The sequence below is a fragment of the Centropristis striata genome, chromosome 24, assembly GCF_030273125.1.
Source record: "Centropristis striata isolate RG_2023a ecotype Rhode Island chromosome 24, C.striata_1.0, whole genome shotgun sequence".
Lineage (NCBI taxonomy): Eukaryota > Metazoa > Chordata > Actinopteri > Perciformes > Serranidae > Centropristis > Centropristis striata.
In genome coordinates, this window is record NC_081540.1 from 2,776,003 (window position 1) to 2,802,310 (window position 26,308).

The following is a 26,308-nucleotide window of genomic DNA, read 5'->3' on the forward strand; positions in this document are numbered from 1 at the left end:
TAGTCATTTTGTGTCCCTTTGTAGTCATTTTGTGTCTTTTTTTAGTCATTTTGTGTCTTTTTTTGGTCATTTTGTGTCCCTTTGTATTCATTTTGTGTCTTTTTCGTCCTTTTTTTAGTCATTTAGTATCATTTTTTAGATTATTTTCCACATACATTTAACCTCTTAATTCATTAACCCCTCCCACATCGTTCACAAAATATTTCTTTCAGTAAAACACATAGTTGTCATTCAACTTCCGGGTATTTCTTTTGCCTTAGCGACGCAACTTTTATTTTGAAAACCTTTTCCGGAAGCCCCACCTCGCACAGCCGCTGACCTGACACCACTGTGTGTCCCTCCACTCCACTCAGTCGGTTCAGCATCTGTCTTCAGCAGTCCTCGGAGCGCGCAGTATGGATCCGTTACGCATTACGCACTATGGTGTCCTTTCTGGCACAGACGCTTTTCTGACACGCGCTTCTGACTCGTGTCAAGACATCAACTCTTAAAAAGCTGCGGGGACTTGCAGACAAGAAGAAGCGCTTTCTCTCTCTGTCTCTCTGTCTGTGTGTCTGTCTGTGTTGAATGCAGCAGAGGGAGAAGACACAAGTGATTCGTGGAGCCTCTTGTTTTCTCCGCTCCGCTCCAACGCGCGCACACACACTTTTTTTTTTTTTTTTTGGACTTATTTTCAAACGGGATATCATTTGTTGCGCCTACAATTTTTGGCGTTTTTATGTGGATACTTATTCTGGACCATGGGAGACTCCGTGTTCCTCGACAGGCAAAACTCTTATCTCGTAAGTACCCGGGTTTGTTCCCATAAATAAATACATGATAAAGACTCGGACGTGCACGGATAAAGCGGTTTGAGGGTTCACATCTACTATCGTGCACGTCTAGAGTGTGTTTGTGTGTGCGTGCTTGTGTGAGAAACACACAGATGTTTATTTCCTGCATGAGGAAGACTTTAAAGCAGTTTTGCATAAAGAATTTAAATATCTCGCTCTGTATAACTGATTATGATTTTGCATAAAAAGTGCCATTGCAGATTTTTATTATTTAAAAACAATTTTTTTAGTAAGCATTCTTGGCAGTCACAACTTCCTTTTCATGCTTCTTTTGCATGATTTTAAAGATATGCAATCAAAAAATCAGCTCTTTATCACATGAAAAATCTTATCCTAAATCTGACTCGAACATTTTAACAAAATAAAAGCCTTTTCTTGAAGGATGACAGTCACAACTTCCTTTTTTTAATGATTCTCTTTCATGATTTTTAAGATATGCAATCAAAAAATCAGCTCTTTATCACATTAAAAGTCTGACTGTTAAAGTCTTAACAAATTAAAAGCCTTTTCTTGAAGGATGTCTGTGACCGAAACAGAAATTTGTGAGCAATCTTGACAGTCACAACTTCCTTTTCATGCTTCTTTTGCATGATTTTTAAGATATGCAATCAATAAATCAGCTCTTTATCACATTAAAAGTCTGACTTTGAAAGTTTTAACAAAATAAAAGCCTTGTCTTGAAGGATGTCTGCAACCAAAACTGAATTTCGTGAGCAATCTTGGCAGTCACTACTTCCTTTTCATTCTTTTCTTGCACGATTTTAAAGATATGCAATCAATAAATCAGCTCTTTATCACATTAAAAGTCTTTCCCTTGATCTGACTTGAAAGTCTTAACAAAATAAAAGCCTTTTCTTGAAGGATGACAGTCACAACTTCCTTTTTTTATCGTTTCTCTTCCATGACTTTTAAGATATGCAATCAATGAATCAAGTCTTTATCACATTAAAAGTCTCTCCCTGAATCTGACTTGAAAGTTTTAACAAATTTAAAGCCTTTTCTTGAAGGATGTCTGTGACTGAAACTGAATTTTGTGAGCAATCTTGACAGTCACAACTTCCTTTTCATGCTTCTTTTGCACGATTTTTAAGATATGCAATCAAAAAAATCAGCTCTTTATCACTTTAAAAGTCTGACTTTTAAAGTCTTAACAAAATAAAAGCCTTTTCTTGAAGGATGTCTGCAACCGAAACCGATATCTGAAACTGAGCAGAGAGAAAAAAGGGGCCTCAACATGCAAAAACTTCCTGTGATGGAACCTCTTAGGTGACATGTGGCGTTTCGTATGCGAGAACACAAGACCACACATGTTTCCTGGTTCCTAGAGGAGACTTTTGCTCTGAAAAACCAGCTCGGTGAAACACAGAGAGAGCTGCTGCCAGCTACAGGTGTTGTGTTTGACACTCTACACCTCAAAGCTCAGTGCTGCATGAGGGCAAAACACAGATATGGGTCAAGGCTGAGATGAGAACGGCTCCTACAGGATGAAACTCTCAGCGTTTTGCAGAACAGGTTCATTCAAATGTGGGAATTGTTGGATTTAAACATGCACACATGTTAGTATTTTATCCTGCAGCCTCCTCCTCCTCCTCCTCCTCCTCCTCCTCCTCCTGCTGAGGAATCCTCCTCTGCCTGCTCCAGCGGTCTGTCTCCTCTTTATGAGCAATGTTTCTGTGGCTGGAAGCCCTCATAAAGCTACGAGCATTGATTGGAAAACAATACAGTTGTGTTTGGCTCGGCTGGCAGCACGTTGCGGTCTGGTTTGTGCTTTGGAGCGCGGCTGTGTGGTGTGAAAGCAGCGAGCCACGGTGTGGAAAAGGCTTCCAACACAGTGTGATAAGGCTGAACTCTAAGGAGTCTGCATGGGGCTATTTAGTACATTATTGAATCCTTATGGTGTCTTTGTAAGTCATTTTGTGTCTTTTTTTAGTAATTTTGTGTCTTATTTTTAGTCATTTTGTGTCTTTTATGGTCATTTTGTGTCTGTTGTTATGTCTTTTTTCAGTTATTTTGTGTCTTTTTTTTGGTCATTTTGTGTATTTTTTGTCATTTTGTGTCCCTTTGTAGTCATTTTTGGTCTTTTTTGGTCATTTTGTGTCCCTTTGTAGTCATTTTTGGTCATTTTTGGTCATTTTGTGTCTTATTTTTAGTCATTTTGTGTCTTTTAGTCATTTTGTGTCTTTTTTTGTGTCTTTTTTGTGTCTTTTTTGGTGTCATTTTGTGTGTTTTTTAGTCATTTTGTGTCTTTTTTTAGTCATTTTGTGTCTTTTTTTAGTTATTTTGTGTATTTTTGGTCATTTTGTGTCTTTTTTTTGTCATTTTCTGTCTTTTTTCAGTTATTTTGTGTCTTTTTTAGTCATTTTGTTGTGTCTTTTTTCAGTGTCTTTTTTCAGTTATTTTGTGTATTTTTTTGTCATTCTGTGTCCCTGTGTAGTCATTTTGTGTCTTTTTTAGTTATTTTGTGTCTCTTTTGTTCATTTTTTTTCTTTTTTTGTGATTTTGTGTCTTATTTTTAGTCATTTTGTGTCTTTTTTTGTGTCTTTTTTGTGTCATTTTGTGTGTTTTTTAGTCATTTTGTGTATTTTTGGTCATTTTGTGTCCCTTTGTAGTAATTTTGTGTCTTTTTTGTTGTCATTTTGTGTCTTTTTTAAGTAATTTTGTGTTTTTTTTGTCCTTTTTTTGGTCATTTTGTGTCTTTTTTGGTCATTTTGTGTCTTCTTTAGTCCTTTAGTCCAACATAAAATGTGATTTCGAATCTTTTTTTTTTTTAACTTTCAAAACACTATCATGCTCAATAAAGAATTTTAAATGTTGCAAATGTGAACAAAGGTGTCAAATATAACATATAAGATAACCACCTAGTAATGACTAATTATGAGCCAACATGTTACTTATTTGCATGCTAATAAGCAACTAATTAATGTTGAACACGTGTTCCCTAATCTAAAGTGTTATACCCATAACTTTTATTCATCCCCTGCTGCTTTTTACTGTAAAATGTTGGTTTAAAGTTTCCAGAGAAATGATTTCATGTGCTTACAATCACTGGATAATCCCAAGATTTTTACTGCTTGCTCATGAAATGTAGAGGAACTTTGCAGACGAGTTAATAAATCTTCAGTCCACCCACATACTCACACTGTGTCCTCATGCACAGACTGTAAAACATGCAGCACTCTGAGCAAAGAGCTGAAACACCAAACAAGCACTTTGACTCGATGCAATAATGAGAGGAATGCTGACTCGCCATCACACTAACTGGGATAACCAATAAATAACAACATATCAGCAACTATTCAACCTGTCTTCATGCACCAGTTCACACATGCAATCAGTAAATCAGCTCTTTATCACATTAAAAAGTCTGGTCCCGGATCTGACTAGTTTTAACAAATTAAAAGCCTTTTCTTGAAGGATGTCTGTCACCAAAACTGAATTTTGTGAGCAATCTTGACAGTCACAACTTCTTTTTCATGCTTCTTTTGCATGATTTTTAAGATATGCAATCAATAAATCAGCTCTTTATCACATTAAAAGTCTTGTCCTGAATCTGACTTGAACATTTTAACAAAATAAAAGCCTTTTCTTGAAGGATAACAGTCACAACTTCTTTTTCATGCTTCTTTTGCATGATTTTTAAGATATGCAATCAATAAATCAGCTCTTTATCACATTAAAAGTCTTGTCCTGAATCTGACTTGAACATTTTAACAAAATAAAAGCCTTTTCTTGAAGGATAACAGTCACAACTCCCTTTTTTTAATGATTCTCTTGCATAATTATTAAGATATGCAATCAATAAATCAGCTCTTTATCACATTAAAAGTCTGACTTTGAATGTTTTAACAAATTAAAAGCCTTTTCTTGAAGGATGTCTGCAACTGACACTTAATTTTGTGAGCAATCTTGACAGTCACAACTTCCTTTTCATGCTTCTTTTGCACGATTTTTAAGATATGCAATCAATAATCAATCAATAAACCCTTTGTAGTCATTTTGTGTCTTTTTTCGGTTATTTTGTGTCTTTTTTGGTCATTCTGTCTTCTCATTTTGTGTCTTATTTTTAGTCATTTTGTGTCTTTTTTTAGTCATTTTGTGTCTTTTTTTGGTCATTTTGTGTCTTTTTTTGTCATTTTGTGTCTTTTTTTGGTCATTGTGTCTTTTTTTAGTCATTTTGTGTCTTTTCATGCTTCTTTTGCACGATTTTTAAGATATGCAATCAATAAATCAGCTCTTTATAACATTAAAATGTTTCCCTGAATCTGACTTGAAAGTTTTAACAAATTAAAAGCCTTTTCTTAAAGGGTTTTTGCAACCGAAACTGATATTTGAAACTGAGCAGAGAAAAAAAAGCAACTATTCAACCTGTCTTCATGCACCAGTTCACACATCTTTAAAGGAGTTATCAAAAGCTTTTAATATTTGGTACAAAAATGCAGATAAAGATAAGATACGCAACTCCCAAAGAAATAAATCCCATTTGTGTCATAATGGAGGATTAGTGTCTACGTCAGACGTGGGCTTGTGTCATTCCTGCCGAGGAACATGAATAGTTCAGATTCTGGGCTAGCAGACAGGACACACACAGGGACGAGACAGAAGCAGGAGACGTGAGAGAGATGTGGAACAGCACCTTGTGGTTGCCAGTGCGTAAAGGTTTAATCCCCCCTCGGTGCATTTGTTCCACTTATACTGACGTGTAATGTATTCTGCTCATGGCGTCAAAGCTTTGTCCTGACGGAAAACCTCCAGGGATTTAACGTTTAAGAGTCTGGATTGATCGCTGCGCTGCCGTCCTGGAAGGAATCTGTTGTGCAGCGTTATAACCAGGATTAGAAGAATGAGACACAGGTGACGTTTTAAGTCGACGTAAGAGAGATTCATGACATGCAAAAGGTGAAGAAACTGGAGCAAATCATGCCTGATATAATGCTTCATAATCCTATTCATGCAGATGTTACAGTGTTAGAGAACATCTGGACAAATAATGAAGCAGACAGCAACTAAAACATCTCTCTGTCTGTGTATTTATGTATTTTTTTAATATTTTATTGTTACTTTTAATCTTTGCTATCAGTTTAAAGGTCCATTCTGACCTCCTGAGTGTGTAACAGTTAGCTTCAAGCCAGAGACTCCTTGGAAAGTAACAACTTGATACTTTGGGATTTGTCAGAAAAGACACAAAATTACCCAAAAAAGAGTCAAATTTAGCACAAAATGACACAAAATGATCAAAAAAAGACACCAAATGACCAAAAAAGACACAAATTGACCACAAAATGATTAAAAATAGACACAAAATGACCAAAAAAGACACAAAATGACTAAAAAAGGAAACAAAATGACCAAAAAAACCCCACAAAATGACCAAAAAAGGAAACAAAATTACCAAAAAAAGACACAAATTGACCACAAAATGACTAAAAAAAGACACAAATTGACCACAAAATGATCAAAAAAGACACAAAATGACCAAAAAAGACACAAAATGACTAAAAAAAGACACAAAATGACCAAAAAGACACAAAATGACCACAAAATGACTAAAAAAAGACTCAAAATGACTAAAAAAAGACTCAAAATGACTAAAAAAAGATACAAAATGACCAAAAAAGACACAAAATGACCAAAAAAGACACAAAATGACCAAAAAAAGACACAAAATGACCAAAAAAGACACAAAATGACCAAAAAAGACATAAACTGACCACAAAAAGAGTAAACCACATGAACACATGAATACTTTCATTGAGCCGCTTGAACAAAAGAATTAATCTTCTGTTGTCTTGATGAGCCAGGATGATAAATATAGCTGCAGCAGATGAGCCATTAACTCATTATTTAGCAATTGGGCAAATTATGAATCATCACATTAGTTCAGGCAAGAAATCTGAGTCATGCATCTCCATCCAGAGCGAGAAGTGGAAAAAATAAGTGGCTGCTCTCCCATAACTCACTGGTTGGCGTGTGATACAGACACTTTCTGCAAATGATGAAGTATTGCAGAATGAATTTCCACAGTGGACATAAAAGACAAAGTAAATGAAGTAAATGTTGATTGCACAATGTATGATATGGAATAATGACACTATGAGCATCCAGATGGGTTCCCTTCAAGCTTTAGATGTACTGGGAAAAGGACAATAATGGCATTTTGCACCAATACTTATGAAGAAAATACAATAATAACGGGTGAGTCTGAACTTTCTGTCAGCAGCAAGGCATTACAGCAGGGGACACAAAATTGCTAAAAAAAAATGACACAAAATGACAAAAAAAAGACACAAAATTACTGAAAAAACACAAAATTACTAAAAAAGACACAAAATGACCAAAAAAATACACAAAATTATTAAAAGAGACACAAAATGACCAAAAAAAACGCACAAAATTACTAAAAAAGACACAAAATTATTTTTAAAAAAAAGATATAAAATGACCAAAAAGACACAAAATTACTAAAAGAGACACAAAATTACAAAAAAAGACAAAATTATTAAAAAAAGACACAAAATTACAAAAAAAGACACAAAATTACAAAAACTGACACAAAATTATTTAAAAAAGACACAACATTTCTAAAAAAAATACACAAAATTACCAAAAAAAGACACATAATCAACAAAAATAGACACAGACTTACCAAAAAGGACACAAAATGACCAAAAAAAGACACAGAATTACCAAAATAGACACAAAATTGTTTAAAAAAAGACACAAAATTACTAAAAAAAAGGACACAGAATTACCAAAAAAGACACAAAATGACTAATAACAGTAATTAAAGGGACCTTCCACACACAACACAGTAAAGTGCCATTCATATAAAACTCACATTAAACTTTCATATCAAGGTGGGAGCCACAAAATATCATCACGAGGAAGTTTCACACAGGAAGCTTTTATGTTGAAAAGCCCTGACAGGAAGTGTGGCTGTAACAGCTCATAATTCCAGTCAGAGCTTTATTAAGTAATAAAAGTAGCTGATTATGAAATACCTGGAGACTTTTAGCATATCCATTGTGACTTTTGTATTAGAGAACTGACTGAAGTTAGGTGGTAAAGTGAAACGCTGTCTGTCTGTCACATAATGAAGAAATGAATGAAGGAGGAAGTTTAGAAGAACAGGAGGTTGATGTAAGTGATCTCATCCTGGAGACGAGCCAGACTTCTTCTTCTTCTGCCAAAAACTCAAATAATGATCATCTTTGTCTGGAAACTTTGTTTTCTGGTCAGACGTTTTGGCAAACTTTTACCCCCGAAGTGGGTTAATATATAAATGAAGGATTAATTTCCTCTTCCTCTTCCTTTTGCAGAAGATGAAAGAAAAGTTTTTGTTGATTTTTTTATTTAATTAGCTCAGATTGAGAGCACTGAGGAGGCAGACACACTGTAAAAAAATGTCTGTAAAATGATTGAATGAAACACCGTTAATGTAAATATCAGCCAAAACAGTATTTTTTTATTTTAAAAAAAATACATTACTCTGTAAAATACACTGGCACCATGTTTATAGCAAAAAAATACTGTAATATATATATAAAATCCATAATTTTTGCATTTATATTTTGTAAAAATACTTTTTCTAACTGTTAAATGTACTAAACTTCATATCTCTAACAAAAATATACTGTAATATTTAATTTTTGTCTTTTTTGGTCATTTTGTGTCTTTTTTAGTCATTTTGTGTCTTTTTTGGTCATTTTTGTCTTTTTTGGTAATTTTGTGTCTTTTATTGTGTATTTTTTAGTCATTTTGTGTCTTTTGTGTTTTTTTTGGGTAATTTTGTCTTCTCATTTTGTGTCTTTTTTGTTCATTTTGTGTCTGTTTTGGTCATTTTTGTCATTTATGGTCATTTTGTGTTTTTGTTGTGTATTTTTTAGTTATTTTGTGTCTCTTTTGTTCATTTTTTGTCTTTTTTTGTGATTTTGTGTCTTTTTGTGTCTTTTTTTTAGTCATTTTGTCTCTTTTTGGGGCGTTTTGTGTCTGTTTTAGTCCGTTGTCTCTTGACTATCTTTTATAGACACTGTGTGTGTTTGTTTTGCAGGATGCAATCACTATACTTCCCTTGTTGTGTAGCCTCATAAATTAACATATTGACACAGTTGTTGTGCATCAAGTGAAGCTCTTTGAACCGTTTGTGCTGCTGCATTTATGAGCTTCTTGCCTGGAACAACATGCACAGATTTAAATGTGCAGAAGTGTTTTTTTCATTGAGTCTTTCTCTCCAGAACTTTAACTAAATCTGATAGTTTTATTTTCCAACCTAATTAGTAAAAAAGCACATCTGAACCAGATCTTGATGAGTTTTATTGTGTGATTTGAACTCAGGCAACATGTGGGATGTATTGGTACATGAGCATTCTTTCACTAAAACATCTTGTTAGAGAAAATCACTTTGCCCTGTGACCTTTGACCCCTGGAGACACACTGCAGCAGCAAAACAGATGCTTTTTCTCACTCGCTGACCTTTGTGAAACTCTGCTAGACATTTCTAACCCCAAGCAAAGTGGAGAGCTGTTTGTTATTCACTGAAGCCTCATAATCGTCTTCTGAACTCTGTGGAGTCTTATAGGGCTGTTTCATCCATTTTTGAATGCTTTTCATGTCTTTGAAAGTCATATTGTGTCTTTTTTTGGTCATTTTGTGTCTTTTGTTGTGTCTTTTTAGTCATTTTGTGTCTTTTGGTGTGTCTTTTGTAGTTATTTTTGTGTCTTTTTAGTCATTTTGTGTCTTCTATGTTTTTTTGGGGTAATTTTTGTCTTTTTTTGGTCATTTTGTGTCTTTTGTTGTGTCTTTTCAGTTATTTTGTGTCTTTTTTGGTCATTTTGTATCTTTTTTAGTCATTTTGTGTCTTCTGTGTTTTTTGGGGTGATTCTCTCTTCTCATTTTGTGTCTTTTTTTGTTCATTTTGTGTCTTTTTGGTAATTTTGTGTCATTTTTTAAGTCATTTTGTGTCATTTTGTGTCTTTTTTTGGTCATTTTATGTCTTTTTTTGTGTCTTCTTTAGTCATTTTATGTCTTTTTTTGTGTCTTCTTTAGTCATTTTGTGTCGTTTTTTAGTCATTTTGTGACTTTTTTTAGTCATTTTGTGTCTTTTTTAGTCATTTTGTGTCTTTTACAGTAGGGCTCCACGCTGCTTTGTTTTCTAGTCTGGATGGAGTCAACAAGTCTGGATTATTTGCAGCTTTTAGTGACTCTAGAGGGTTGATATGGAGGCGGTGGGACGTATTCTGCTGACATTTAGCAGCTTTGGGTATTTCTGGCTGGTTTTGTTGCTCGGGTCGAGCGGGGAGCAGCAGCTGTGTGAGGTGTTGAGAATAAGAGCACAACCTGTTCTTATTATTTAGCATCTCGTTGTGCTTTGTGTGCATGACTCATGTGCGTCCATGTGTGGCCGAGTGCAAACATCAGCGTGTGAAGTGGAGGATTATAAAGCTCTTAGTACTCAGGATGGTCCACTTCATTAGCTCTGTCTTGATTCCACTTCATTACTAGCAGGGAGGACACGCTGCTGCAGCGGTTCTTTAAAACATTCCCAAACTGTGATGTCATCCTTCAGCACTTCATGGTGATTGACGTCGTCGAGGCTTTTACACAAACAGCCAGGAAACACGTCTCACCTTTCCTTCAACCTGCTGACCGACTCCTCTAACTTTCCCCCGAAGAAAGAAAGAAAGAAAGAAAGAAAGAAAGAAAGAAAGAAAGAGAGAAACACCTCCGGGTGAACTAACGTAGAAACCAGCAGCTGTAAATCAAACTAAACTCTTAAAACATCACATATTTCACTGCAGAAATCCTCCTCACAGCATCTCCCTCTCTCCTCTCAAACACTTTGTGTCTTCTGTGTTTTTTAGGGTCATTTTGTCTTCTCATTTTGTGTCTTTTTTGTTCATTTTGTGTCTAATTTGGTCATTTTGGGTCTTTTTTTAGTAATTTTGGGTCTTTTTTGTCATTTTGTGTCTTCTACTGTGTTTTTTAGGGTCATTTTGTCTTCTCATTTTGTGTCTTTTTTGTTCATATTGTGTCTTTTTTGGTCATTTTGTGTCTTTTTTGGTCAATTTTTGTCTTTTTTTTGGTAATTTTGTGTCTTTTTTGTTCATTTTGTGTCTTTTTTGATCATTTTGTGTCTTTATTTAGTCATTTTGTGTCTTTTGTTGTGTGTTTTTTAGTTATTTTGTGTCTTTTTTGATCATTTTGTGTCTTTTTTTGGTCATTTTGTGTCTTTTGTTGTGTCTTTTTTAGTTATTTTGTGTCTTTTTTGATCATTTTGTGTCTTTTTTTAGTCATTTTGTGTCTTTTGTTGTGTCTTTTGTGTCTTTTTTAATCATTTTATGTCTTTTGTGTTTTTTTTAGGGTCATTTTGTCTTCTCAATTTGTGTCTTTTTTGTTCATTTTGTGTCTTTTTTGGTAATTTTGTGTCTTTTGTTGTGTCTTTTTTTTAGTTATTTTGTGTCTTTTTTGATCATTTTGTGTCTTTTTGGTCATTTAGTGTCTTTTGTGTTGTTTTGGGTCATTTTGTCTTCTCATTTTGTGTCTTTTTGGGTCCTTTTTGTGTCTTTTGTTGCGTCTTTTTTAGTTATCTTGTGTCTGTTTTAGTCATTTTGTATCTTCTTCTGTGTTTTTTAGTGTAATTTTGTCTTCTCATTTTGTGTCTTTCTTGTTCATTTTGTGTCTTTTTGGTAATTTTGTGTCTTTTTTAGTCATTTTGTGTCCTCTGTGTTTTTTTGGGTCATTTTGTCTTCTCATTTTGTGTCTTTTTTGGTCATTTTTGTCTTTTTTTGGTCATTTTGTGTCTTTTTTTGTTCATTTTTGTCTTTTTTTGTTCATTTCTGTCTTTTTTTGGTCATTTGGAACCACCTCAGGGTGCAGTAGTGTAGAAACCAGGGCAGGAGCTGTAAATCAAACTCCTTAAAACACATATTTCGCTGCAGAAATCCTCCGTCAGAGCATCTCCCTCTCTCCTCTCAGACAGGAGATCAGATCTAGCCACAACTTTCTCTTCCGCGTTTCCTGCGCTCTGTTTTCCCCCTCGGCCTTCCACCATCTCCATAAAAAGACAACTAACTCTGGAGGAGGGCGGACTTCTCCTCCGCTGTTGATAATAAAACAAGTGCCTTTCCCCGTCGGGGTCGAGGGAGAAAAAGAGAAAGAGGGACGGACGGTGACAGCTGTGGAACGTGCAGAGAAAGTTTTTTGACTTTTCCTGCCACGCTGCAACTGAACTCCACATGCAACACGAGTACAAAGATTCTTTCTAGTGCAGATAAAGGCAGAGTTAGGGTTTCTGCAGCACATCATTTATTAAACCCAAATATATTATCTCAAAACAAAACAGTACGCTTTATAACACATCTTATGAGTAATTGTATTGTCTTTTTTAATAATTTAGTGTCTTTTTGGGGGGTAATTTTGTGTATTTTTTAATAATTTAGTGTCCTTTTTGGTAATTTTGTGTCTTTTTTTGGTAATTTTGTGTCTTTTTTGGTAGTTCTGTGTATTTTTTGGTAATTTTGTGTCTTTTTTGGTAATTTTGTGTCTTTTTTTGGTAATTTTGTGTCTTTTTTTGGTAATTTTGTGGTTTTTTTTTGTCATTTTGTGTCTTTTTTTAATAATTTTGTGTCTTTTTTGGTAATTCTGTGTATTTTTTTGGTAATTGTGTGTCTTTTTTGGTAAATTTGTGGGGGGGTTGGGTCAGTTTGTGTCTTTTTTTAATAATTTTGTGTCTTTTTTGGTAATTCAGTGTATTTGTTTGTCACTTTGTGTCTCTTTTGTGTCTATTTTGGTCATTTCGTGTCTTTTCTTCGTCATTTTGTGTCTTTTTTTTAAGTAATTTTGTGTTTTTTGTGTGTTTTTTTGGTCTGCTTTGTAGTCTTTCTAGTCTGGATGTGATGAAGAAGCCATGCTTTAGTGCTTTTGGAGACTCCAGAGGGTTAAAGATTTTTCTCAAACAACAAAAAACAACATTGTTGCCTTAAACTGATTTGACAAGCTTTTGAAATAAAACCAGAGACTTCTGATGCATTCAGTATCTCTTTGTGCATTCCTTGTTTCTGCACAGACAAAATGTCCACTCTGCTAAGTTCTCCCTTTGGGTCAGAGTGTGCTTAGGAAAACTTGTGATGAATGTAAATAAACCTGCTGTGCTGATGACTAAGGAGCTGCACCAACCGCCCACACACACACACACACACACACACACGAGCTTCATTACAGCATCAAAGATGAGCATCCCCAACAATCCATTTTGCATGAATCAATAATGATTTATTCATTGATCTGTTGTGTTAACTCTGGAGTCCACGAAAATGAAGCAGCATGGACCCTGTTGTCAGCCTTTCTCTAAAGTTTTGGCTTTTCCATGTCTAATTTAGTGCATTAACCCTTTTTTAGCAAAGTTAATTTAAAAAAAACATCTCGAAGTGTATGAACATGAATTTACTTTTTTTTGCAGATTTTTCTAATTTAGCTTTGTGCATTTAGCATTTGTAATGCAAACTTTCTGTGTTTTCGTAATTTCTTTGTGTTTTTTCGTGTTTTTTATGTGTTTTTTTGTGGTTTTTTTGTAATTTATTTTTGTTTTTGTGTGTTTTTGGTAATTTTGTGTGTGTGTTTGTGTGCCTTTGTGTGTGTTTTTGGTTTGTTTTTCATGTTTTATGTGTTCTATGTGTGTTTTTTGTCATTTTTTGTGTTTTTGTGTCTTTTTTATCAGTGTTTTTGTCATTTTTTGTGTGTTTTTTGTATTTTTATTATGTTTTTGGTGTGTTTTGAGTGTGTATATGTGTTTTTTTGTAATTTTGTGTGTGTGTTTGTGTGCTTTTGTGTGTGTTTTTGGTTTGTTTTTCATGTTTTATGTGTTCTATGTGAATTTTTTGTAATTTTTTGTGTTTTTGTGTCTTTTTTATCTGTGTTTTTTGTCATTTTTTGTGTGTTTTTTGTATTTTTATTATGTTTTTGGTGTGTTTTGAGTGCGTTTGTATGTGTTTTTTGTAATTGTGTGTGTGTGTGTTTTTGGTTTGTTTCTCGTTTTTTTGTGTTCAAAATGTTGATCCAGTAAGTCAAAATGAAAAAAATAATCAGGTCATATATGATATAATGATACCAACACGTCATGGTAAAGATTTTTAAGTGGTTTATACAGGCAGAATGAAAAGGAGTCTAAAACCAACAAAATAGCCCCAAACTCCAAAGGGTTAACTCATTTGAATGCTTAGACTTCGAAATGATTAAATCTTTTAATTTGCCAGCAGCTGAATGCTCTGTGGCTGTGTTTGTGGCTGTGTTTGTACTGGGAGTGGCAGGCGAGTAAAACAAACACACCTTCTGCAGCAGAACAAGGTCACATATCAGCAGGTAAAGGAGAGGGACAGCCTGTTATGAAATGTTTGCTCTCAGCATTATGGCGAGCAGGAAGAGGGAGAGGAATAGTGTGAAGGAGGAGAAGTCGAAGCGGTAAAAGAGAAGGACGAGTGGAGACAAAAGAGGAGATTTGGTGCTTGTTTAAACAGGCAGCAGCAGCGACGAGGGTCCCGATCAGTGATGAGAGACAGACAAAGAGACACAAGTTTAAACAAATGATAGTCGAGGAGGGTGATCAATCATTGCATCAATCTAACCTGGGTTCTCTCTGCACTGGGAAAAAAACAACTTGTTTTTTATGGTAAAAAAACGGCAGCTGCTTCACATTTCAGACGACTTATTTCTATTTGGAACAATAAAAATGCTGATGAAGATAACGTGATATAGTTGGGAAAGAATAAGAAAATTGACCACAAAATGACACAAATTGACCAAAGAAAGACACAAATTGACCAAAAAAGACACAAATTGACCAAAAAAGACACTAATTGACCAAAGAAAAGACAAAACATGACAAAAAAAGACACAAATTTACCAAAGAAAGACACAAATTGACCTAAAAAAGACACAAAATGACAAAAACAGACACAAATTTACCAAAGAAAAGACACAAATTGACCAAAAAAGACACAGAATGACAAAAACAGACACAAATTGACCTAAAAAAGACACAAATTTACCAAAAAAGACACAAATTGACCAAAGAAGACACAAATTGACCACAAAAAAAGACACAAATTGACCAAAAAGACACAAATTTACCACAAAAGACACAAATTGACCAAAGAAAACACAAATTGACCACAAAAAAAGACACAAATTGACCAAAAAGACACAAATTTACCACAAAAAATGACAAAAAAAGACACACATTTACCAAAAAAGACACAAAATGACAAAAACAGACACAAATTGACCAAAAAAAAGACACAAATTGACCTAAAAAAAGACACAAATTTACCAAAAAAAGACACAAAAGGACAAAAAGACACAAATTGACCTAAAAAAGACACAAATTTACCAAAAAAAGACACAAAATGACAAAAAGACACAAATTGACCACAAAAAATGATAAAAAAAGACACAAATTGACCAAAGAAAAGACACAAAATGACAAAAAGACCCAATTTGACCACAAAAACCATCAGCTGGTATAAAGCGAATAAACAAAGCTGTCTTCTCTAACAAGTAATAGCATCTATGACTCAAATACTGAAGGTTCCAGGGTTTGGTTGAAGCTTTGCATGCAGTGGTTGCTGTGTTTAGCGGTTGCTAAACGTCTTGGCACAGATTTGAGCGTGCAGACGCCTTTTTTTGTGACTTTCGGAACAGAAACTGGAAGTTGTGGTTTTACTTCAGCTCTGCACATCTAATTTGGTTCGTCCACATGCTTCACATTGCTGAAATTGCATTAATTTAATCATGATTTCTGCACAACTCCAGAAATAAAACATGCTAATGCTTCGGAAAGACGTGCAAACATTCTCAGAAACATGCACAGAACAGTGATATTATATTAAATCAGTTCTATGGTGTTTTGATGGAGTGTGTTGTTGACTTGAACAGCTCAGCTGAGCTCTTTGCTTGACAGAATTGGATGGAATCACCATAACAACGAGTCAGAAAGCCTTTTGTGACCAAAATGAGAAGCTTGGTTTGTGCAGCTGGGTTCTCATGAATCATGAAACGGATCAGAAAATGGAGAATATCAAGTACTTAGCTGCAAAAAAGCCCCGTGATGATTATACATTTTGGAATGAAACGGCATGAAAACTCACACAGAAATCATTTTCGACATAATAATAACAACTTTTCCCTTTTTTATTCCACTTAACGAGGCAATAGGCATCGTACAGTAGAGTGAATCTACAGTAAATATACACAAGAGGCCAAAAGTTTGGAAACAAGATCAAATTTGTACAAAAAAAGATCATCATTGCTTTACTTTGCAACAAAATAAACATGATTATTATATAAAGAGTCACTTATTAAAACACATTTTTTACTATAATTATCAGGTCTTTTGGGTTTTTATTGCTTAGACTTTGTGTTTCCTTCTTTCCTTAATGTATAAATCTGAACTCTTGTTACTTTTGTCAGAGATATTAACACAGTTGAGATTTATTGGGATTTTTGTCTCCAAACTCTCAAAAGTCAAAGAGCTAAAGTGAATAATGCAAACTGGGATTTGTTTTTTTAAACTTTTGCACTGAAGTTGTGACTCTTCTAAATCTTCTCAACCCTTAAACTAAGCCCTTCTTTTCTTTTCTTAACATTTACTCAATTGAACTAAAGGTAAAATGGTTCAATTTAATAAATTTAAAGTGTGATCATGCAGTAAAAACATCCAAAAACCAAATAATCCAGACTGTTTTTTAAGAAAGCAACTGTGAACAGAACATTTAAGTTGCTTCCAAACTTTTGGCCTGTAGTGTCGATCACACAGAGAACTCATCAAGTTATTATCGCAAACAATAAATAAATAAATAAACTGCATCATTCTCAGTGTCATTATGGCGACCACTCTTTATGTTTGCATGAATTTATTGATGCAAATTTTGAAGATTTGCATGAGAAAAGCTTGACAGAAACACTAATATTTGATAAAACTTAAAGAGTTTTTATGCACGCTTGCAGGTTTTTTTGTCCAAATAGGTTGTGACGTATTAAAAACATTTAACTCGTGACTGATCAGCTGTTTCCGCTCTGCAGAAAAACCCAAAAGAAGAAACTTTATCGTCCGTCGGCATCTTTCTGAAGACTTATCTAAAATCTTTGCATGGCCAAAGTTGTCTGATTAGAAACCTCTTTGTTGTTGTTTTTTCTCTCCACTTCTTCTACTGTTTACTAACAGATCTTACAGACTTACAGCCACACATTACACTGCCATCTGCTGACCAAAGTACAGTACTGCAGCTTTGTTTATTTGCTCTGAACCAGATTATTATAGTAAACGAAAACTAACGAAATAACACAAACTAGAATTGAAAAAACATTTTCGTTAACTGAAATAAAAACAAAAACAAAAAAAACAATAACTGAAACTGTATTTTGTGGTTATAAAACTAACTGAAACTAACTAAAATTAACTAAAATTATAGTGAAAATATCCTTCGTTTTCGTCTTTCGTCAACTTTTTTCATACGTAAACCTTTTTGGTTGATATGAAATCTATTTCATCTATCTGGTTTTATGACTTAATAAATTTATTGGGGCTGAGATGGATCAGACAATAACTAATAAAAACTAAAAAATTACATAAAACTAACATTAAAACTAAGAATTTTCCCCAAAAATAAAAAAAACTATTAAAACTAGCAAACACACTCTAAAAACTACTTAAAACTAACTGAATTTGACAACAAAATTAAAACTAAAACTGATTTAAAACTATTATAATCTTGCTCTGCACCAGCTGACAGAAACGTCCCTAATTCTCATTTTTAAATGCAACATTTCGCTTCAAATCTGCTCCGACTTCAATGGAAACACGGCTACCGAGCGTCAGAGATGATCTGATAATCTCTGCGTACGTGAGCTGCGTGTGGCGCCTTCTCCGTCCATTCATTTATCATTAGAGATTCTGTTTGTGAAGCACGATGAGACAGATGAGCTGATAGTCGGACAGATCGAGACACACGAGCAGGTGGAAGTCACATTTCCAGTCTGGTGACATCTCAACAGGTGAATAAAACACTTTTGGTTCAGTGGAGGCACTCGTAGTGTGTGTGTGTGTGTGTGTGTGTGTGTGTGTGTGTGTGTGTGTGTGTGTGTGTGTGTGCATTCATGTGCCTGGTATGCACATATTTGCACACAGGACAAACCCATTTAGTGTGTGTGTGCCCATGCATTTAACTTGTAGGAGAAGTGTGACCCAGGTTCAAGGGGCCTTTGACTAAGACTGGATTAGCTGCTCTCGAGGCTGCTGCAGGAATGTGTGGATCAACAAACACACACACACACACACACACACACACACACACTACACAACTAAATATACCGAGCTGCCCCTTTCAAACACACTGCTGCATTATGCCGTTCGTTAGCCACGAGCTAACATTAGCTAACAGTTAAAGTTGTTTTAATCACAAAAAGCTACTTACTCTCTGTCGCTAAACACATGCAGCTTTCAAAATAAGAGCACGGTGTGTTAACAGAATCCACCACAGAACTTACAAGAAGACTGTCAAAATAAGACGCCTTAAATAAAACATACAAGAACCTTTATTCTCCTTTACAAAATGTCATTAAAATATGCCCCCGGAACCACTAAATGGTTATTTTTTATTATTTGTTCATACTCAAGAGTCAAGAGTAATTTTTTTTTTAGATTTTTATGAAAGCATCACTGGTGGCAGGAGCAAATAAATAGCTATTTTTATAATTTGCATCACTTTATGGCTTAGTGTGGATATAAATTTAGATATTTTTCTTTCTCAAAGTTGCAGAAAAGCTCAACATGTTCAGCAATATCCTAAAAAAACTGTCAATTAATTGAAAAGTGTGCTTTTACCATGCATTTTTTTTTTAAAGCTGCAGAAATATGAATCAAAATGATGAAGGAAAAAAACAGGAGCAAATAAATAGCTATTTTTTTTATAATTTGCATCATTTGACATGTTCAGCAATATCCTAAAAAAAAGCTGTAAATTAATTGAAAAGTGTGCTTTAAGCATGCAATTTTCAAAAAAGCTGCAAAAATATGAATAAAAAGGACAAAAATAGTCTAAAATGATGAAGAAGGAATGAAACAGGAGCAAATAAATAGCTATTTTTTTTATCATTTACATCAGTTTATGGCTTAGTGTGGATATAAATTTAGATATTTTTCTTTCACAAAGTTGCAGAAAAACTCCACATATTCAGCAATATCCTAAAAAAAAGCTGTAAATGAATTGAAAAGTGTGCTTTTACCATGCAATTTTTAAAAAAGCTGCAAAAATATGAATAAAAAAGGACAAAAATAGTGCAAAATGATGAAGAAGGAATGAATGAAGCAGCTGAATTGTGGGGATTCCTCAGGGAGCGTTGTTGTCAGCACGTGTGCTGGCTGATGCTTATTTATAGTAAAATGATGAGAATGTAAACAGGAAAGATGAAGAGCTGCATGCTGAACGATGGTGAATAACGTCATCCATCAACCGACGACTGTTTGTGTTTGTGTTTGCAGCGGTTCACTAGTGCGAAGCTGCATCTTTATTCATTCATGCAGCTGTGTGTCATCACTCGCTGCATGATGATCAGGTGGATTTCTGCACATTTTGCTGTTTGCAGAGACTCTTTCAGCTGTTCTCAACCTTGGGGTCGGGACCCTAATTGGGGTCTCGAGATGATTTCTAGGGGTCGCCAAATCATTTTGGAAGTCAGCTCTGTCTCCACTGTGTTAAAGTGTTCATGTGTTAATGTGTTTTAGTCTTTTTGGTCATTTAATGTCTTTTTGGGGGGTAATTTATTGTGTGTTTTTGTCATTTTGTGTCTTTTTTTGATCATTTTGTAGTCAATTTGTGTCTTCTTTGGTAATTTTGTGTCTTTGTTTAGTCATTTTGTGTCTTTTTGGTAATTTTGTTTCTTTTTTGGGTAATTTTGTGTCTTTTCTGGTCATTTTGTGTCTTTTTGATCATTTTGTGGTCAATTTGTGTCTTTTGATCATTTTGTGGTCAATTTGTGTCTTTTTTGGTCATTTTGTGTCTTTTTTGACCATTTTGTGGTCAATTTGTGTCTTATTTGATCATTTTGTGGTCAATTTGTGTCTTTTTTGGTTATTTTGTGTCTTTTTTTGATCATTTTGTGTCTTTGTTTAGTCATTTTGTGTCTTTTTTGATCATTTTGTGTCTTTGTTTAGTCATTTTGTGTCTTTTTTTGATCATTTTGTGTCTTTGTTTAGTCATTTTGTGTCTTTTTGATCATTTTGTGTCTTTGTTTAGTCATTTTGTGTCTTTTTTTGATCATTTTGTGTCTTTTTTGGTCATTTTGTTTCCTTTTTTGGTCATTTTGTGTCTTTGTTTAGTAATTTTGTGTCTTTTTGGTCATTTTGTTTCTTTTTTGGGTGATCTGAACTGTGCGTGTGAGATTGTGTTCAGTGAGCGGGGGTCGCGGACAACATGCATGTTAAATTGAGGGCCGTGACTCAAAAAGGTTGAGAACTACTGCCTTAATGTTACATCCGTTCGTCCTTTGAGGAATAATCCAGGCAATAACTTTCACTCTCTGTTTGTCACAGTGTCACTATGGAGCACATTTAGGATGATTTTGTTGTCGTTGTGTTTCAGTTCTGGATCTTTTTGAACCTTCTGGTTTTTTCCCACCACTAAAGAAAGCTCCTTCCTCCCAGCAGAGCAGGAGAACCAGAGTGTTTGACTAGTGATTGCTCTCAGGGAGCCTTGCCAGAGTGGAGGTGATAAGTAGTTTACCATGTTAATTAAACAGGCCGTTAGCACGTATCGGCCTGTTAGCGTGTCGTTAACACTGTGGAGCTCCTTACTGACACATATTCTCTCACACGTCGCTCAGCTGAAGGTTGGACAGCTCTGTTCATTCTCTTTCCGCCAGGAAATCAATAATAGACCAGCTGACCCCACTGTGACCCGTGTTACACGTGCACAAAAGCGTGCACATGCACACACACACATGCATTGTGACATCCAGTGTCCAGAGAGAACAAAGCGCGGCGGGCCGGGCGGGCGTGGCCAGGCTCTCCAGGAAGTCACACTTGGCTAAAACTTCCTGGACTGAAACGAGGCTGATGGCTTTAAACTCTGCGTTAATTACTTTTGAAGTGCTTATTTATAGTGTTTTATTGTTTTTTAATGTTTTACATCCTTTTTTGATTCAACTGAGAAGAGGTAGATGGTTTTTTAATAGGTTAAGTTATGTTTTAGGCACATTGTTTTTAGGTTTTTTAACATTTTGCACAGAAAAAAAAAATCCCGAACCCCAAGTAGCTACAGGGTGTGTCACATTCTGCTCACTGTGGCTTCATTTTTCATTGCAGTATATAGTATATAGGATATATCTTGCATTTCTATGGAAACAATCACATCACAATCACAAGCACAATCATGAGGAGAAGAAGGGAGAACTCGTGATGTTTTCGTTGTGCAGAATAAGAGAATAATTATGCCAGAAATCTTTAAAAAACAAGAAACGCCAGGTGAAATTCTTTGCAAATTCTACCAAAGATGGAAAATAATTAACTTTTTTTTTCAATTGCCCACAATGCATCCTGCAGTTCAGTCAAAGATTTACTGAATTTTTTATCGTGTGTACGTTGATTGCATCCAAGTCGTTCATGGCTTCCCAGTTACAAAAATGACACAAAATGACGAAAAAAAACACAACAACAGACACGAAATGACCAAAAATGACACAAAAAGACACAAAATGACTAAAAAAAGGACACAAAATAACTAAGTAAGACACAACAACAGACACAAAATGACCAAAAAAGACACAAAATGACTAAAAAAAGACACAAAATGACCAAAAAGGACACAAAATGACTAAAAAAATTACAAAAAAAAGACACAAAATGACCAAAAAAGACACAAAATGAGAATACATGTGGGAGTGTCACAATGCATCATGGGACTTTTCCAGAACTGAAATCATGGCGGAAGACGACTATAGTGGAGGGAGCTCAGATATAACAGCTATAAGCTCTCAGATACTTTTTGAATTTCATTTCTATATGCTACAGAGGCTGAAAAATCTATTATTTAGTAAAAGAGTTCACACTTCTGTTGAATTTACAGAAAAACTTCAGGTTTTAGGGGCTGATTTTAAAATCGCCCAGAGGTTTTACAGGCATTTTTTAAAAGGCGTTTTAGGCCTAAATGGGTTAAACCTTTTTCTTTTTTTACAGCTTCTTGCTATGATAACTGCCAAAATTCTGCAGATTTCTTTTTGCAAACATGCAAAGGCTAATTTTAAGAGGGTCAAAGGCTAATTTTCACCTTTGTCCCAGTGCACTAAAACACTCCTATATGCATCTATAAATGCTGTCCTGCAAGCCCCTGATGTGCATTTACAAGCTCTAAGCATGATCAACATGCTGTGGAGTGGTTCAGCCACCAGCGGCCTCAGGCCTCAGACATTCCTGCCCAGTCAGGGAAGACTCTCAATCTCCATCGGAAGCCACATAGTGATTAGAGGCTCCGCCCCCTCCTGCAGGAAGAGCCCCGGGGTGTAATAAGGGGCCTCAGAAATAAAGTAGATCACATTCATGTCATGTGTCACTGAAAATACAGGGATGGAGACTGAAAAACAGCACTGAGGAGACAGTTTTCCTGAAGGTCAGCTAGACATGCAGACGGCATCACTGCACTGGAAAAAATAATAAAAACGTGCCTGCAAACATGACTGGATTTCATGATTTTCATGAATCTGATGCACGTTTTGAAATGTTGCATTGTTTCAGAAAACTGCATCACATGTCTAGCACGGACTATATTTACATGCACAATATTTAATGTTTTGCCTGCACTCCAAAAAAGATGGAAAAATTTATATTTCACTGGTATTTACACATGCATACTACTTCAAAATAATAATAGGCTGTAAATTGTTGCAAACTTCAGATGCACCGTATAGATGTCCAAAGAAATGCTACTCAGACCAAAAATATATCTGCATACTGGAACATGAAACAAAAAAAGAAACAAAATGACTGAAAAAGACATAACAACAGACACAAAATGACTAAAAAAGACACCAAAAGACACAAAATGACTAAAAAAAGACACAAAAGGACACAAAATAACTAAAAAAGACACAAAAACAGACACAAAATTACCAAAAAAGACACAAAATGACAAAAAAAGACACAACAACAGACACAAAATGACTAAAAAAAGACACACAATGACCAAAAAAGACACAAAATAACTAAAAAAGATACAACAACAGACATAAAATAACCAAAAAAGACACAAAAAAGATACAAAAAAGACACAAATGACCAAAAAAGACATAAAATGACCAAAAAAGAAACAAATTGACCAAAAAAAGACACAAAATAACTAAAAAAGACACAACAACAGACACAAAATTACCAAAAAATACACAAAAAAAGGCACAAAAAGACACAAATGACCAAAAAAAGACACAAAATCACTTTCAAAGACACGAAAAGACATGAAAAGGATTCAAAAATGGACAAAATAGCCCTATAAGACTGAGTTAACAGTGAGAAAAAGTGTTTTTTTACAAAAGATAAATGCAAAAATTACAGTGATGGCTTGTATATATATTACATTAAATACATATTACAGTTTTTTACAGTGTAGTAATGTCTTTTTCAAAAAACAAAACTAAAAAATACTGTTTTGGCTTCATTGTTACTGAAACTGAATTAACTCATTCATCATTTTACGTCTTTTACTGTCATGATTTAGCAGTTTTTCACCGTAAAATCTACAGACATTTTTTACAGTGTGTCAATGCAAAAAAGTTGAAGTCACACGAAACTGAAAATGAAAAGAAAAATGTTGAATCCACATGAAAAAAGTCAAAATGACAAAAAAAAGTCGAAATCATGAGAAAAAAGTCAAAATGATCAAAAAAAGTTGACATTTTTTACAGTGTGTCGATGCAACAAACGTCTATGTGCTCTTACATGTTTCCCCCTTTTTTCCCCACCAAGTGCAGCACACATGTGTAATCTTCTGAACATATGTGCGGCTGCATGCGTGGCTCGTGTGCACACACACACACACACAGACACACACACACACACACACACACACACACACACACACACACACACACACACACACACACACACACTGCATTTAACCCGTGTGTAAACGCTGCCATGTGTCTCATAAAGCACCACGTCTCTCTGTCATCTCCATCATGGACGTGATGCGGCCTGCGCGGAGCAGAGCAGCAGCTTTAATCCGGCTCTTTAACTACCTCACAGGATTAGGAGGGAGGGGATCTGGCACCAGAGTGGAAAATAAAGATTCTGATGGAGACTTTGCTCTGATCCCGCTGCGTTAAATGGTTACGGTGGGGAGAAGAAAAACCCCGGGAATGTTCTGTACTTTTATCGGCTCATGTTCTCGCCACTGGGGTGAAAAATAAACTGACTATTCCTTAATAGGATCAACATTTAATCTTGCACACGCTTACAACCGTGACAAAATAAAGACTGAGGTGTTAAGTAAACGGACTCACACTCTGATCTGTAGTAAGCTGCAGGGCTGGAAAATAGGAGGAAAATGGCTAAAATTAAACAATGTGCCATTAATTAGGAAAGGATAAGTGGCATAACTTTGTTCTGATTTCTATAAATTCTTCTAATCCAGGGGTCTCAAACTCAAATTATCTGGGGGCCGCTGGAGGCAGTATCAAAATGAGCAAAAAAAGACACAAAATGACTAAAAAAAAGACACAAAATTACAAAAAAAGGACACAAAATGGCCAAACATACACAGCATTACAAAAAAAGACACAAAATTATTTTAAAAAGACACTAAATTACTTTAAAAACACACAAAATGACCAAAAAAAATACACAAAATTACTAAAAAAAGACACAAAATTATTAGAAAAAGAGACAAAATTACAAAAAAATACACAAAATAACTAAAAAAGACAAAATTATTAGAAAAGAGACAAAATTACCAAGAAAAGACAAAAAATGACTAAAAAAGACACAAAATTATTAGAAAAAGACACAAAATTACAAAAAATGACTAAAAAAGGACACAAAATTACCCAAAAAAACACAGAATTACCAAAAGATACAGAAAATTACTAAAAAAAGACACACAATTATTAGAAAAAGACACAAAATTACCTAAAAAATTACTAAAAAAGGACAAAAAATTACAAAAAAAGGACAAAGAATTACCAAGAAAGACTGCTACCTGGCTGCTCATTAGCCACCGTGCTATTGTTGCAAATGCAAAAACGACGGCTTGTATATATATATATCAGTATATTTTCGCTACTAACACAATGCCAGTGTATTTAACAGTGGAGTAATTCATTTAAATAGTGTTTTGGCTGATATATACATTTATCATTTTACGGTCTTTTACCGTCATGCTTTAGCAGTTTTTCCACCGTAAAACCTACAGACATTACAAATGGCACATGGCAAATCATTTTTCAGGCCATGTGCATGAGATTTTCTTTGGCGTAGCTTCAGTTGCTCCTTCATCTCTCAGACAAACAGTCCTCCAGCCAACCAGAGCTGCTTCTGCTACTGGAGGGAAGATGTTTGTAAGAATCAAAGCACCAAGCGTGGTGTACGTGACGACTCTCTGTGCCAAGTATAAAGTTACTAATAATGGACGCAGTCAATTGTACTTAAATACAGTAGTTGAAAAAGAAGAAAAGGCAGAAAAAGAAGACGTGCAAACATCTCGGAGCTGTCAGACTTTATCTGGAGTGACAGTTAGAAACCCACTTCCTCTAAAAACACAAACTCATCCTGCAGAAACTTCTGGAGGTTTTCAGTGAGGAAACGTTGTTGAGTAAGGCGGCGGAGGCTCCGCTCCACGGTTACAACACTCAACTGAAACGTCCACAGTGAAATGTCTGTGTGAAATCAGGAAATTCGACAAGCAGAAGACAATTTCAAGCTCTTTAAGAGAAAGAGAGAAAGAAAGAGACAGCAGCTGCTTCACAAATGACAGATTAATGACACGAGAGAGTAATTGCCTGAAATTCTTGAATTTATTACGTATGTTGGGGTGTTTTTTGACCTTTGGAAACGTTCAAATCTTCGTTGTTTGGTTGTTACACTTATTTAATGCTTTCATGCACAACATATAAACAGCTTCTAATGCACAACATGGGTCTAAAATCAGCTTGTGCATTAGAAGCGTAGTGATAAAAAACTAAATTACTTAAAGACAAAATTACTAAAAAAAAAGACAGAAAAAGACACAAAATGACTGAAATAAGATAAAAAATGACAAAAAAATACACAAAATTACTAAAAAAGACACACAATTATTCAAAAAAGACACAAAATTACCAAAAAAGACACAATTATTAAAGAAAGATACAAAATTACCAAAAAAGACACAAAATTACTAAATAATACACACAATTATTCAAAAAAGACACAAAATCACCCAAAAAAGACACAAAATTACTGAAAA

At 34.8% G+C, this 26,308-nt stretch overlaps 1 protein-coding gene across 1 annotated transcript in view; it reads left to right on the forward strand.

The window, feature by feature from the left end:
* The first annotated feature begins 252 nt into the window (after window positions 1–252).
* The window catches only part of LOC131962865 (rho GTPase-activating protein 6-like), an 83,029-nt gene continuing 56,973 nt past the window's right edge, over window positions 253–26,308 (forward strand). Inside the window, exon 1 of the mRNA XM_059327957.1 lies at window positions 253–782. Within this exon, the coding sequence (XP_059183940.1) occupies window positions 741–782 (42 nt within the window). The 5' untranslated portion in view covers window positions 253–740. The remainder of the gene's footprint in view (window positions 783–26,308) is intronic.